Source organism: Carettochelys insculpta, chromosome 7 (genome assembly GCF_033958435.1).
Source record: "Carettochelys insculpta isolate YL-2023 chromosome 7, ASM3395843v1, whole genome shotgun sequence".
In the NCBI taxonomy this organism is placed as follows: Eukaryota; Metazoa; Chordata; order Testudines; family Carettochelyidae; genus Carettochelys; species Carettochelys insculpta.
In genome coordinates, this window is record NC_134143.1 from 53,647,694 (window position 1) to 53,663,487 (window position 15,794).

The 15,794-nt window shown below is 39.7% G+C and overlaps 1 protein-coding gene across 1 annotated transcript; it reads left to right on the top strand.

Annotated features, from left to right (window-relative positions):
- Positions 1-2,713: 2,713 nt before the first annotated feature.
- Positions 2,714-15,267, top strand: EEF1AKMT2 (EEF1A lysine methyltransferase 2). The gene is made up of 6 exons (XM_075000491.1): positions 2,714-2,847; positions 5,973-6,038; positions 7,028-7,142; positions 11,417-11,524; positions 12,458-12,674; positions 13,286-15,267. The coding sequence occupies exons 1-6, from the start codon at positions 2,765-2,767 to the stop codon at positions 13,381-13,383; spliced, it is 687 nt and encodes a 228-aa protein (XP_074856592.1). The 5' UTR covers positions 2,714-2,764; the 3' UTR covers positions 13,384-15,267.
- Positions 15,268-15,794: the final 527 nt, after the last annotated feature.

Genomic DNA, 15,794 nt, shown 5'->3' on the forward strand with positions numbered 1-15,794 from the left:
CTGATGATCTAGAACCATATGATGCAGTGTCCATCTAGTTGCCTCTATTTTTGGATTACTAATTTCTTGTTCTTTGAAAAGGTGTGAATGTCATCATGTATTTCATCATGTACAGTTCTACCTTTAGGGAATATAAGTATTTATAGTATTTATTTGTATACTTGATCTTTATAAAATTCCTATTCTTAATATAAGAATCAATGCTTTTTTTCAATACATAAAACTAGATTTCAAATACACAATACCCAGAGATCTTAGCAGCAGCCTTTCAAAACTGAATCAACACGTGCATGCACCGTGAGAGAAAAAGTACAGAGCAAGTAAACAGATTATTATAACCCCTTTGAACTGTGAAACAGATAAACAATAGCAAGGAAAGTATTATTTAAAATGTGATGAAAAGTTCCTTTTCACAGCTGATAATGCTGTGCCTGATAACATTTTTCTATATTGTGTTGTGCTTATCTCCAAGTCACTTTTATAAGGAATATACAATAGGTGCAGAATAAAAATAGTATAGAAAATTATTTTTATTATGGACTCCTAGAAGGTCTGGCATGGTCACATTAAAAAGTACAGAGAGATTAAACAGATTTTCTAATTTAAAGTATTTGCATTTTCATTTACCAAACAACAATTATATTTTTATTAAGTTTCAGGTTATGGTCACAGTAAGTTATGCACTGTATTCATTGTTGAGTCTTTAAGAAGTGTTTATATTTCCTGTCTTTAAACACACACTAGTGATCAAAAAGAAATAGTACAAATCCTTCTAATTGTAATGGTTTTAGATCATTCTTATGGGTCAGATGTTGAAGGTTCAAAATCTGGAGTGACACCATTGAAAGCAAGGTATTTACTGTTTAATCTCTTTAAAAGACATGCTTGCATTTATATATAATGATGGAAAAAGAGGAGAACGGTGTTCCTAAAACAAATCAATCACTGTTTTAGAGATAGATGGACAAGAGAATAGGACATAAAATTGGAGTCATACTAAGGATGAATTTGGTCTATTGAAGTTCAGTATTAAAATATCTATGACCTGACCTTGTTTGTGTAGTTAAGGATTGCAGGATGGAAGCTCTAAGGCTGGGTCTACACTTGCCCCCAACTTCAAAGTGGGCATGGTAATCATGGTAAGGGGTGATTACTAATGAAGTGCTGTGGTGAATATGCAGCACTTCATTAGGCTAATTCTCCCCTGCAGCAACTTCAAAGTATCAAACTTTCAAGTGCCAGCATGCCATGTAGCCGCGGGCACTTCGAAGTGCCTTTACTCCCCAAAATTTTGAGTAAAGGCACTTTGAACTAGCACAGGCACTTCAAAGTGCCCACAGCTACTTGCATGCTGGCACTTCAAAGTTTGACAGTTGGAAATTGCTGCAGCGGACAATTAGCCTAATTAAGTGCTGCATATTCACCACAGCACTTCATTAGTAATCTCCCATCACCCTGATTACCATGCCCCTTTTGAAGTTGGGGGCAAGTGTAGACAAACCCTAAATTTAGCTCCTCAATCTGCTAAAATATTAGTGGGGTAGCATTATTGCCAAGCCTACTGACACTAGTATTTAACTATAAATACTTTAAAGATCTTGAATGGCCTGAAAACTTTGGTCTGGAAAAAAGAATCTTATTCCATGGAACTGGTATGACTTCTTAGGTGAATAATATAGGACTCAGTCCTGTACAATTTTAAATATCTCAACATAGGCTCAACACTTTGCCAAATCAAGCTCGTGTTATCCATAAAGAAGCTCGCACTATTGTTAAAATGCTCTGAATGCAAGCATAGCACAAGAAAACAAAACAGCAGACATGTAGCACTTTAAAGACCAACAAAATGATTTACTGGGAGATGAGCTTTCGTGGAACAGACCCACTTCATCAGATCAATTTCATATTCAATACAGACTGCCATTTGTAAGTACAGAGGAGCCAAAAAGAATTGCAACAAAAACTGACAAATCAAGTGTCAGAGAGGTAGCCGTGTTAGTCTGAAGCTTCGAGAACAACAAGAAGTCTTGGGGCACCTTACAGACTAACAGATATTTTGGAGCAGAAGCTTTCGTGGGCACAGACCCGCTCCGTCAGATGCGGGACATAGGACTGAAGGAGGCAGCAGAGGGATGGGGATGTTAAGTGTCTTGCCTGAGATAATTACCACCACCAAAAAAAGGGCAGCAGTCCTTGTCATGCGAGGCAATTGGCGTCTCTGTTCATGCCACCTGTTAACGTGTCAAATATTCCAATTCACACGTTTCTGGCTCTAATCTGTTGTTAAATTGTCCCTGTCCCAGGACACAAATTCTCAGGTCATTAACAGACTGGCCCACTCCTTTGAAGCCTTCACCCACCGGCTTACGTGTAATGAGAGTCTTGAGCACTGAGGCTTGAGGCTCGCTCGGCGCGGGCGGCGCCGGCTGCAGTGCAAGAGCCGAGACCCCTAGCCGGAGGCGCAGCGGGAGCGGCTGTGAGCACACGCCCCAGACGCTGCTGCCTGGGCACGAGGAAGGGGTCGGACTCTGGGGCACCCGGGTTGGGATGACCCGTTCTGACCCGGCACGACCCGGCCTGCTTGCAGATGGACGGCCGCGCGCGCACCGCCAGGCAACGGCTTCCACAGCGCGGGCGCCGCTGCCGCGCACGGCAGACGAGAAGTCCTCCAGCGGCCTAGAGCGGCGGCCCGCACTTCTGCGCTAGCTTAGCACCACCCCCTGGTGTGTGGGCACTTCCGGCTTTTCTGCCGCCCGTCTGGAGGATGAGTGTTGCCGGGGAACGGCCATGTGACTCCCCGGGGCTGGAGCCTGAGTTCGGCCCCTCGGCCCTGGGGACCAAGAAGCAGTGAGTTCCGGGCGGCGTGGGGCAGTGTCAAGCCCTGCCCAGCCGCTGGGAGGGCGCTGCCTCCCGGGAGGGCCGCGCAGGGGCATTCCCGTGCCCGGGGAGGCTGCAGGCCGAGCCGCTGGTCCCTCTCCACCCTCCGCTTCGCCGGGCTTTGAGTTTACACCAAAGGCTCGGGTCGGGCTCTGCAAAGCGGCTGTGGCTGATAGGCTCCCCACGCCCATTGACCTTGGTTGGGACCTCCCCTCGGGTATAGACTGTGGCAGGGCGGTGTCATACCCCGCCCGGGTGGGCAGTCTGGCGAGTTGTGCTAGGGCATTAAAATAGAGCTGTGGGGTGCAGGTGTTGGGAGTGGTGCTGTGAGAAATTGAACCACACGCTAAACCCTGCAAACGGTGGCAAGCAAGCAGTTGAAGTTGGGGTGTCTGCACCCTTAGTTTCAGTAGCTGGGGTCGGGATGAATTATACCCTCCACAGACACTTCTGGTTATGCCATATAGGTCAGGGCTGCAGCTGGGGTTGCTGCTGGTGCAACCCCGCTTAGAAGTGACTTAACTCAGCTTAAATCTTCGTACTCCCCGTGGAGCATAGGTCATCTACAAGTCTCCTCCATTTCACCCTGTCTCAAGACAAAACTACCTGACTCCAAAAATACCCCAGTTATTGTCCTTCAGTCTCAGTAGCTCTCCTCCATGTTGTTTGAGCTCTTTCTCCTCTGTATTTTTCTTGTGGGTTCCATGTGAGAGCTTAGCGGACTATGTTGGTTGATGGTTTTCTGAGAGTGTGGCCTAGGGCTCTAGAGAGTGGAGAGTGATGAGCAGTATAGGTATCCCATGCAGGGGGAAGGGGCATATTTACTGGCATTTTTCAGTGATACTTGAAACACTGGTGGCTCTGTTATTTGTCTCATTTTGCTGTGTGCTGGGGTCAGGTCTGCTTGACGTGTGTGTGGTGGTGAGGGGAGTGTAGTCCAGTTGATTTAGAGCAGGGTGAGCAAAGAAGTGAATTCATAGAGATAGGAAAGATGGCAGATATTTCTTTTCTCCATTGTTTCATAGCAGGAGAGGGATTTTGCCCAGGGTAGGAAACTTCAGCTGAAGCAGAGAAATGTTCTGTAAGTGAGAATGTGGGAGATCTGTGTGTGTGTGCATGTGCATGTGAAAGAGAGGGGGGAGGCTATTCGTGTATTATTTCATGTTTATATTGTACAGTTTTCCAATTATTCTTCAGCACCTGCTACAGGAAGTAAAATTATTTAAAAGAAGGATTTTTTTAAACTCTGTGAAAAATACATTATTATGGCAATATGCTACAAAAATTAAAACCCTAGAATTTGGTCTCTCTGAAAACATTCTGTAGTCCTTCTGTTCCAAAGCAGTTCCATTTTACAATACATTATTTAAAGATGATCGGAATGTTTCAAGTTTGGAGCTCAATCTTGAGAGCATCAGAAAAATCTTATGCCTTCCACCCTCATGCTGTTCATATCTATCAGCCTGCATTTTTCCACATCTGTTTGTGTGATATACAAATAAATTTTTGAGCAATATTGTAGAGAACATAATGAGTTCTAATATGAATCAGTCACTGAATATGCTATTTCTTTGTGTTCTCAGATTTTGTAAGGTTCAGATTGGCAGTGATTTCTTTTATTTTTGCTTTATGATCTTAAAGACTAACAATTTATTTGTTAGATTAATTAGGTTAATAGCTTTCATGGGTAAGATCCACTTCGTCAGATTTTCAGAAGCTTAGGAAAGCTTATTAGCTAATAAAATAAACTTGTCTTTAAATTGCTACAGAACTGCTTGTTTTTTGTGAAGCTACAGACTAACATGGGTACCCCTCTGATGGTCTGAGAGGCTACATCTGCACTACAAGATAAATTTTAATTTATTAAAATCAATTTTATAATGCCAGTTTTTTAAAATCAATTTTTAGTATTCTCACTTTCCACAGGCTCCCAACAAATTCGACATATTGCTTCCATACTGAAATCACCAAACATCGACTGTTGCAGCAGTGCATTGTGAGAACCTATCCCACAGTTCCCTCAGAGCTGGGAGACAGGTACAGCAGTGCTGTCGGTTTCCCGGGTCCCTGCAGCTTGGGGGACCTGGGAAACTGACAGCACAGCAGCCCGGTCAATTTCCTGGCTCCGGCTAGCAGCCAGGTGCAGTGCGTATCTTTGTGGAATACTTGCAGGATGCTTGTGGAGGCTGATAAATTTGAATTAAGGACATGGCAATTCCACACTAGCCTTTATTCGAGATTTTAAATTTGAAATTGATGCTATACTCATCCGCTAATATCAACATTTTGTTATTGATATTACGGCAGACTAAATTGAGCTAATGACATTTTCAGTGAAGACAGTGACATTTTAATGTTGAGCTAGCACCTTTAAGTTTGATTTTTATCTCATAGTATAGACACCGCCAGAGTTAGTTAAAAGCTCATGTCTATATGAGTGCTGCAAGACTCCAGAAAGGAAACATTACAGCTTAAGAGTATGACAAACACCATTATACTCTTATTCGTCTATGTTGGTGTTAAAATGCTTACTGGAACATAGATTGTCCTTGCAAGATGGAAATTTTGAATGTACTTTGACAACTTTACACTATCCCATCCAATGGGCTCCAGCCACTGGAGAATCTCCCAGAGGTTAGCCTCAGCATATAGTCACTGTAGCCATTCTCATGCCACCTCTTGGTTGCTGGCATAGGAAGTATGATTTGAAATAAGGATATGTGACTTGGGCTCTCAGTAATTCCTTTCTCTTGTAACTGTCCACTGGGGCTATTGACAAGCAGTGCAGTTCATAAAAGTTTGGCCTACTCTGGAAGACTAACTCAATGTGCAGAAGAGCCCCAGGATCAAGGGAATGCAAAAACCACTTTTGTCCCCTGCCCACATTCTCCTCCTGGGTTGTTGCTATGTGCTCTTTCAACCAGAGCTGGAGATCTGACCTTTTGTTTTGGTACATATGTCTAAATAGGGAAGTTATGGGTCAGACGTGGGATACATGATATGTGAATATTATCTCCAACTGTGCCCTTTCTTCCCGATCATTCATCTGTGTTGTTCCTGTGTTAATTCATGTTCTGCCTTCTCTTCCTGTCTAGCTGGGATGCTGTGTATGAAAGAGAATTACAGATTTTTCAGGAGAATGGAGATGCGGGGGAAGTTTGGTAAATAAGAGAATTACTATCAATGGACATATGCATATTTTGATTCTTTTGAAAATATATGTAGTGGAAGCAAAATAAAAAATCATTGTCATTGTGTAGGTCAAAATACTGGTAACATGATAGGGTGCTTCTCACCTCCGAGTCACCAATTTTTTTGGCCCAAATCTGTTGTGATTGAAAATTATTAGTTACTCCCTGAAAATTAGTTGTATGTGCAATGAGTTGGTGGTTGCAGTCTGTTTTACTAGCAGACACACCAAGGACATCATTGAACATAATCAAAGGCTAAGAATTAAGTAGGCAGCCTAGAGACGCTTCCAATGCAGTCTTCATTTTAATGTGTACAGAAAGAGGACCTTAGATTCTACTACTGCTAATCCCAGCAGGTTTTAAGCCATTTGGTTTACTTAAAACTTAACTAGGAATATGATCTATGGTTGATGTCTAGATGCTTTAGGCTACATCTGTACTAGCATTCCTCTTTTGAAAGAAGCATGCAAATGAAGAAAATAGAAACTGCAAATAAGGCACAGATTTACATATCTGGCACCTCATTTGCATATTCTTTCAAAATAGCTTCTTTTGAGAAAAGAAAAGCAGTGTAGACCCGGCTCTTTCAAAAGTAAACCTCATCTTCGAAAGAACCCTTCTTCCTAAAAAAAAAAAAAAAATAGGAAGAAGAGTTCATTCCAGGATAGTGTAGATGCAGCTCTTTTGAAAGTAATCCCTGTTTTTCTTCTTTTGAAGGAAGTTCTTTTGAAAGAAGAATATGCAAATCAGGTGCCAGATATGTAAATCTGTGCCTCATCTGCATTTTCGATTTCCTTCATTTGCATGCTTCTTTTGAAACAGGAATGCTAACGTAGATGTGGCCATAGTGATAGGGACTTTATGAAAGCTAGATGGGGGGAGAGAAATGAAGTACAGTTGCTTCTGTGTCTTTCAAATGCCCTAGATATCTTGATTATTTAAGCCTTTTTTTCTGATAGGTTTGGAGAAGAAAGCATGATTCGTTTAATCAGATGGATGGAAAGACAAAAGATCCCCCTGGACAGTTCTGTGGTTGATGTTGGAACTGGAAATGGTGTTTTACTTGTTGAATTGGTTGGTATTTTGAAAAACAACAGAATCAAGTATAAGAGCAGAGTATATAAAGTTAATGCAAATGAGAATATGGGCTAGCTTAAACTGAGGCTGAAACAAAAAAGCAAAAAGCAAAAAAAAAAGCTTAAATTAAAAATGCTACCGACTGTTTTCTCATCAACAGCACATGGGGTTGTTTTGCATAAAATGTTTTACCTTAGATGTACAAATTGAAATTCACTTGTTTAGAGAACATGGGGGGTGAAATAAACCGGTAATCTGGGATTGCAGAAAGTGTGCCATACAGCCTAAGGGAGTTAGGCACCCAGCTGTCACAAAATTTCAGTGATGTTTGCACACCTAACTCCAAATTTTAAAAATTTACTAAAATATTAAACTTTTTAGGGAAATCTGACATATAAATTAACTTAATAAAATAACACTATTTTTGAAAAATACAAACATTTAAATAAAGCATGTACATTTCCTTTTACTTTCCAAAAAAAAAAATTAGTTAAGGGTCTGAGCAATGCCAGGTATATCTGCTAATATTTTAAAACACCTTTTCTCTATTGCTATATAAGAGACCCACATAACTGACAGAATTGACATATTGTATATGGAAAATCGTGAAATTGACTAATACGCAGAGGACTTTCAAATGCATAAAATAGAGATTTTCTTCCCTTTCATCTTGGTTATAATACCCTTAGCATTACTTGTGAAAACCGCTGTTAAAAAATTTTCAGACAGAAGTGGGAATTTTAAGTTGATGGTATACCTCTAATAAAAAAAAAAGAGCAGTGATGAGTTTTCTCTTGAGGTGGAAACCTAGTATCAAGTATTTTTTTAAAGGCTGATATTGTTATTTCACAGGAGTGCAGTAGGATTGATCTGGAACAATCTTCAGTAAGTTTAGTTATGAGTAATTTTGTGTTCCTCTTTCACATTTTTGATTAAATGCTTTGATAGAATGTCCCAGCTGGAATAGATTGAATCAGTATGTGGCATTCACTGTACCAGCACTTCTACCTGGGATTTAACAGTTACATCAGAATTTAAGTTTATGTGAGGCTTTTGTATAGTTTCCATAAACATGAGTTTTTTATAATTTCCATAAACATGAGTCGGTCATGGCTTGTTTTCCTGAATCTACAGATAGATGCAAGCAGTTTATACTTCTCTGTGATACTGTTTCCATCACATTAGATATGTTAATTTGAAACCTAATACTTTTAAATTCACTGTTAATACTTTCACCGCAGAAGAATATGTTATTTTGGATCATATTTGAGTATTCTACCGTCTTTGAATCAGGCCCCCTTTGTAACATATAAGCATGTGTCGAGTTTTTAGTCCATATCAGAAAATTTAATGATGGCGAAGTCCACTTTTAAAGGCTTTTTAGCATCAGTGCTCCCTCTGGTCTTTTTTATCCATGTGCCGAATAAATTTTTATGTCCACTGAGGCATGTGAGAATGTGTACCACCCACAGAAACACCACCAGTAGAAATACAAACCTCGCTGTGAGCACTGCTAATCAGCTAGGCAGCATTTGAATTTGTCCCGCATAGCCGCACAAGTGCACATCTTATGGGGAGCACTAATCGTCACCCTTCCTACCCCAAGAAAAGTTATTCCTCAAGACATAATGTGCCCCAAAGTACTGTGGTTTGAGAAGAAAAATTATTTTTTAGCGAAGTATTGTTCCCAAAGTGCCTGTGATTTTGATTTGTTTTCTCTCAACTTGAGATGAGATTTGCTCAATTTGTAAGAAAAAGCCTGAGTTTTCCTAACTGGCAGCTCTGCAACCTCAGCCCAGGATCTGGATGTAATTTTGGGATTCTTCTGGCCCATGTGTCATCAACAGTTATAAAATTCTACATTTGGATGTTTGGACCTGATAGTGCCATAGAAATGTCTATGCTGAAAGAGCCAAAATGAAGTTAATTAGCTAAATAGGATGGAATGTCTCTGAAAGGTGGTTTTGCAGGGCAGGTGTTGGGCTGTTATCAGAGCAAGAAGAGGTGAAGTGAAATCATTCCCTTGGTTCCCATGGGAAAAGTAGACACGTATAAACAATCAGGAACAATAACTGGTGTGTTATTAAAAAAAAATGTCCATGGAAATTAATACTGGTTGAGACATTATTAACTTCTCTGGGTGACGGTGTATATAAATGAGGCAAAACTGACTACTTGACAAAAGTAGGTGTCCGTCTGAGAGAATTCAAGCAGACGCAGAACATCCCTATATACCATAAGGTGCCCACTGATACTAACAGATCCTGACACCCACCCCCAAGCCAAAGCACCCAGCAGTGGGTACAATACTCACATTGTTGTATGTATCCAATTGACAGTGGGGAAACTTTCTTTTTTCTGTATCTGCTCCAAGGATTTGTTATCCCATCACGCACATTGTTGGGTCCTCTTTTTGTTTGGCATATGTGTACCATGAGGAGCCTGCAGATGTCCTTACTGAGAGTTGTCTGGTTTACTGGCTCTTAAAGCAGGTGTGATCTCCTGCCTCTGTGTTTGTGACTGAGCTTTTCTCCTTCAGCCATGTTTTACCTAGATACAGCACTAAGAATTTAGCCCTTCACTTTTAATAGCTATGGAAACATTGATGAGGGCAAGCAGGCCTCCACTTGTGACTCTGACAGCTCTGTTTCTTGAATGGTAGGAGAGCAGAGAATGTCTGAGGCCCTTACTACCAGAGGTTGTTGGTACAATCTTTAATGAGGGAAATAACCACCCAGTTCAGAGCATGCGGTAATAAAGAAATCATTGATGAGTGCTAGTGACCTCACAAATCACTTCGTCTCTTTTGTAAGCACACTAACCATGGAACCAGCAAAAAGCATCTTCTGACACCAATTGCTCATACCATCTGTCTGGCCATGGTTCAGAGACATTGGTTGCACTGGTTTATGATCTTTTCTTGTCTGTAGAAGAGGGTCGTTAGTCCACATATATTTGGCCGGAGCAGTCTGCAGCATTTAATATCATGATCTCCAAAAGCTTCTGCCCTGTCCCAAAAGAATGTAGGTGAAGCTGTAGGCCGATCAAAAACTCCCTGAAGTGAATCGTGTTGTTCTTCAGACAGCGAGCTGAGAGGGGAAAGCCCTCAACTATCAAGACTCACAGGGCTCTGGAAAGACAGGAGGAGCAGAAGTCTTAGCAGTATTTAGCACTTTGTCAAGTCTCTCCATGCCAAATGTGAACAACACAGACAACTTTCTTGATGTTTAGCTAAAATTTAAAGCGTGGATTAAAAGCATCTGGTTTAAAGCTGAACTCCTAGAGGTTATGATACTGCGAAGAAAGTCTTTCAAAAAGCGTAACATTGTAGTATCCCCTGCTGTGTAGGGCATTAGTCTTCCTTACTAAATCAATGGATAGATAACCTTGTGTCCCTTTGGACTTTTCAGTGCCATCGGATTCCCATCTTGTCATTTAAAAAAACAAAAACAAAAAAAACTCTTATATCAGCCCTGTCCATTTGTGACAACCATACTTCATTTTTGCAGTTAATTCTATCTAGGAATGAAACTACACATTGTCTGGCAGAACTCCAGCAGGGACAAGACATAGTTGTTCACCTGCTTAGCAAAGGTTTGCCATGAATACATTACCTCTGTGCTCTCCTTTCAGTGCTGGTTTATTGAGTACAGAGTCTAACTTAGTATCTCTGCAGTGCAGCAGATAATTGGCTTGTGGAACTCACTGATGATACTGAAGCAAAGAACTCAGTAGCATTCAGATAAGGATTAGACGTTAAAGTCAATACTCCAAATATGGCATGCTGGACACCAGCAGAGATAAAATTTTATTAGGGGTTGCAGTACGCTTCAGGGTAAATCAGCTACCTCCTTGAATTTAGGAAGCAGCTTTCCCATAGATACGTTATTGTCCATTGTCCATTATGGAGGTTTTACTCTTTCATTTGAAGCAGCTGGTACTGGCCATTGTTGTGACTTACGGAAATTCTTGTTTTCTAAGTTCCTTTTTGGTGCTGGTTAGAGGATGTATTTTATAACTTTCACCGAGTTTCATGATTTTCTTCAGTTTTCTGCCTTTGGAAGGAAATGGGTCTTAGTTAACCATTCTGGTGATGATGTAAAAAGCAAAATAGAATAACAACTCATGCTCCCATAGCTTTTTTGCTTCTACAAAGATGTCAGAAATAAGAATGAGTAGCTAAGGTTTTTTTGTCATTAGGATGAGCAGCAGACCTGCTAAGTAAGGATAGTTTGCTAGCACATTGAGTAAAATTCTCTGTCTTTCTCTAGGCAAAATGTGGTTACACTAATCTCACTGGAATTGATTATTCTCCTTCTGCAATCCAACTTTCTCAAAACGTAATAGAGAAAGAAGGTCTTTCTAATATTAAATTGCAGGTAAGTGCTCAGAGGGATTATGTTAAGGAAAATAGAAAGCAATTGAACCGCAGAGATTAATCAAGTCACTTGATTTCAGACACATTAATATACTGACTACATTTTTTGAAATCTAATTGTCGTTCTGATCACTTGAAGGGGACTCTAACAGCTCATTAATCCATCTGCATTTAGAAAAAGATTTCTTGATTAGTGAGGATTTTACCCCTCTTGACATCTGTGCATAACTCCTATTTAGGCTAACAAAAATGTAATTCCTGAGCAAGGAGAGAGACTAGATCATATTTTGAAAGATCAATTTGATTATATATTCTGACATTTAGGTAAGAAAGCATAAATCTACAAAAAAATCTGTCAAACCACAAAAAAATTCAACAGTGGTTAGGCAACTGGTTTGTGGAGATGAATGCTTTTCCTGCTGACCAGTTCTATCTCATCGTGACCTTGTGCTTCCCCTGTTTGTTTGTTTTTTTTTATAAAAGATCATAAGCTTCTTCGAGCATGTCACTTTTGTTCTATTTATATCTTGCCTAGCACTTTCAGACCCAGATCCATGACTGGGGCCTCTCGTGCTGCTGTACTGCACAAAGTAAATAATAATAACTTAAAGATTTAACTACATTAAAGATTGTGAGGTGCTTAAACACTACTCTAATGGAGGACACTACTGTAATGGAGACCAGAGAAGCACCTCTAATAGATAAGCACATAGCTGGGATCAACTAAAGATTTTTGCATAAGGCAAAGGGAGAGAGAAATTGACATGACATCAATATTATGCAAAGTAGTTGAATGGTAACTGCCTTTCAGGTAGACCTAGTGTAAAGAACACATGCAGCCCATGCAGAGATGGAATTCATCTTGTCTGCACCAGCCTACAGCACTTCCCAAATACAAATTTATTGTTTATATTGATGTACACTTTTGATTTAGGTAGAAGACTTCCTGAGTCCATCAGATGAGCTATCAGGGTTTCAGATTTGTATTGACAAGGGAACCTTTGATGCCATAAGCCTTAATCCTGACAATGCAGCTGAGAAGAGGAGGCAGTATGTGAGGTGTCTCTGCACAGTATTGAAAATGGAAGGCTATTTTCTCATAACTTCTTGTAACTGGACCAAAGAGGAGCTGCTAAATGAGTTCAGAGAAGGTATGTAGTTGGGCAGAGCTATCTGCTAACTTGTGATGGATTAAGGTTTTATACTGTCCAACCTCAGAGGAGAAGAATTGCAGGCAGGTTTTTCTAGAGGAGAATTATTTGCCAATATTCTTTTTTTTTCCCCGTGTTGTCTTTCAGATAGATCCCCAGTTTACCAACGCACATCACTTTAAAATTGGGAATATTTGTATCTTTTTCTCCTAGTTAAAAAGGAGCTGGCACTTGTAGGCCATGACATTCCATATGCATTCACACGTCTCTTGCTCAGTGAAGCTCCCGATGGGTATGAATTCTTACACTTGCTAGTCAGCTTCTGAATCTCAGGCCTGAAGCTTGAAACACAAGTGTACTGAGGACTAGAATTGCTGGCAAATTCTTATCTTTTCTGTCATTAGTTTGCATAATACAGCTAGCTAAGCTTTTATTATCTATGGAGGCATTTCAGCTATATAAAGGAGCAATATGGTATAAAACACAGTGCTATAAACTTGCAAAGTTTGCTGATTTTCCATACAAATCAAAGAGTGGTTTGCAAAAGGTTATCCAAGAGAAGAGTAACATTACTTCTTTTTATTAAAAGCATTATAATTTCTATCTGGCAGGATTTGAAATTCTGGAGGAGCTGCCAACACCCAAACTCTGCTTTGGAGGGAGAATTGGAAGCAGTGTAACAGCTTTGGTTTTCCAAAGGAAAAAATAAGGCCATCCATCTTGGACAAATTAGATTAGTTGAGAAGAGAAACGTCTGTACTTCAAAGTAAACCTGACGCAAAGTGTGGGGGGTTGTCGGGAGGGAACCAGCATCTGTGTAAATAACTTCTCACTGACTACACAATAAAACACAGTGCATGTGCTGAACTGCAGTGGGCCTCCATAAAGTTCAGGGCAAGTTATATAAAACTGAAATATATCTAGGGTAAAATCCACCCTTGTGCTGTTTCTCTTTGTTACAGCTTCATTTATTTCAAAGAAATTGTGTGGGTGTTAAGTGAGGAAAAATGTAGTACTCTAATTTTTCAGAGACCAACAAAAACTATTTAAATTTTTTTCCATTTGAAGTGTAATTTTTTTCCTGTTTAATTTTTATTATGGTTTCTAGTGAACAGTTCAAAATAAATTTAAGCAGTAATTGAATTATACAAAGTGAAAGGTCTTATTTCTCTGTTGTTTTGTGTAATAGTGAACATGCTATTGAGATCTAAACACTGGGCAGTTTATTTTGTTTTTGTAAGGGAGACGTGTTGCAATGTAATCCAAAATCAACCTTTAGATAAATAAGGAAGAAAATGAATGTAAAAATTGTAGTACTCACAGGCAATGTTTCTTCTAATTTTTTTCATCTATGTGCAGAATAAATTTATATGGCACCAAAATCTGTATGGATGTGCACCACCAGTAGAAACATATCCTGCTGTTCGTGGGCACTTTAATGCTCTGCTAATCACCTGAGCAACATTTTAATCTAGCCTGGGTGGCAGACCAAGCGCTCAGTTTATAGGAAACACTGCTCACCACTCACTATTATAGTATAGTGCTCGAGTGTGGGATTTTCGTAAGTGCCCAGAATTGACCTGTTTCTGCTTCCACCAAAGTCCATTGACTTTAGAGAGAGCAGAGTTAGGCTCACATTTAGTGCTTTTGAAAATCCCTCCCTGAAGGTCTCGTACATGGTCACTAATGCTGATTAGTACCATCAATGTAATTAAATCCTTAAGTATGCTGTTCGGTGTTATTAAGAATATCTGCTATTGAGAGACTTTACCTATTTTAGTACTGTACTAATTTCTTTGTATGCTAATGCTAATGTGTAAGTGCCAGTGACGAACATCTCCTTCTCCAGTGAATTTTGTATGACATTCATAATAACCCAAAAGAGACCACAGAAGTGCACACCCTCAGCCTAATAGCCCATGACTAATTATATTTATTATTATTTTAGCTCACATTCATTTCTTTGTTGATTATTTTATATTTGTGGAATAATGATATAGCTGCCTGGAGAGGGAGAAAAGAAATATTTCTCCTCTTTTTATGAGTTTCCCCACACACATTTTCAAATGGTAGTAAACATGACATTTCAGGCATCCAACAACTCCTATTAGGCAATCTGTTCTCATAAAAGAAGAATGTCATGTTTGCTCATCAGGGAAATGCTTTCCCTAGTTCTCAGGCTGAGCAGTTAGTTGGGTACAGGGAACTATAGAGGAAGGGGAAACCTCAATTCCCCTCTACAAGAAATCAGGACGAGAAGGGCTGTATAGTAGCAGCTCGTCCACCCTTTACCTACTCCCAGTGTGGCCTTTCCAATTTCTGCACCTCATTGCACAGAGAAATTGTGCTTGGCCCTCTGAAAAATTACACAAACAGAAGCAGAGAGTTGGCTTTGACCCCAAACAATTTCTTAGTATGCTTAAACAGCTCAATATCCTTACCTATGTTCAAAGTTTAAAAAAAAAAAAGTGGAGCTATTGCCATTTGGACAGCCAGTAGAATGTTTTTCGTACATCCCACCTAAACGTTTCCAGCAGCAGACAGGACTACTAGTGCATGGAAAAGTTTCCCATCAGTTCATAGTTTGTATAACAACAAATCTTTGGAGAGATGGTCCCAAGCCTTAAATTGTGATTCTGGATTTTTGTAATAAATCTGGGAGCAGGTGGATCCAATAAAGGCAGATTTTAACTGACACATACACCACTAGGGGGTGTTTGGATATGAGGCTTCCCTTTTATTCCCATCTGTAATCTTTGGTAATCTAGGAGTGAAACAGGGTTTAATGCAAATATCTAAATAAATCAACTGTGTTTTCAAACTAAACAAAATTCCTTTAATCAGATAACAGGAATTTAACCATAATTTCTCGGTCTGTAAGACTGCTGTAGTTTAGGCCTGTTAGTGATCTAATTTATTTTTTATGAGTATTTCTATTTTTTAATATTTGTGTTATCAACATTATTTTTATCTACGCAGAGTATATAAAAATATGAAGTCTCTCCATTTATTTATTCAAATCTTAACTTGAAGAATTCTTACAAAATTGTGCACTAGGCAAAATTGGTGATAGAATTGAAATGGGATCAATCCATTGAAATTTTATTTCTCCAGCAAAGT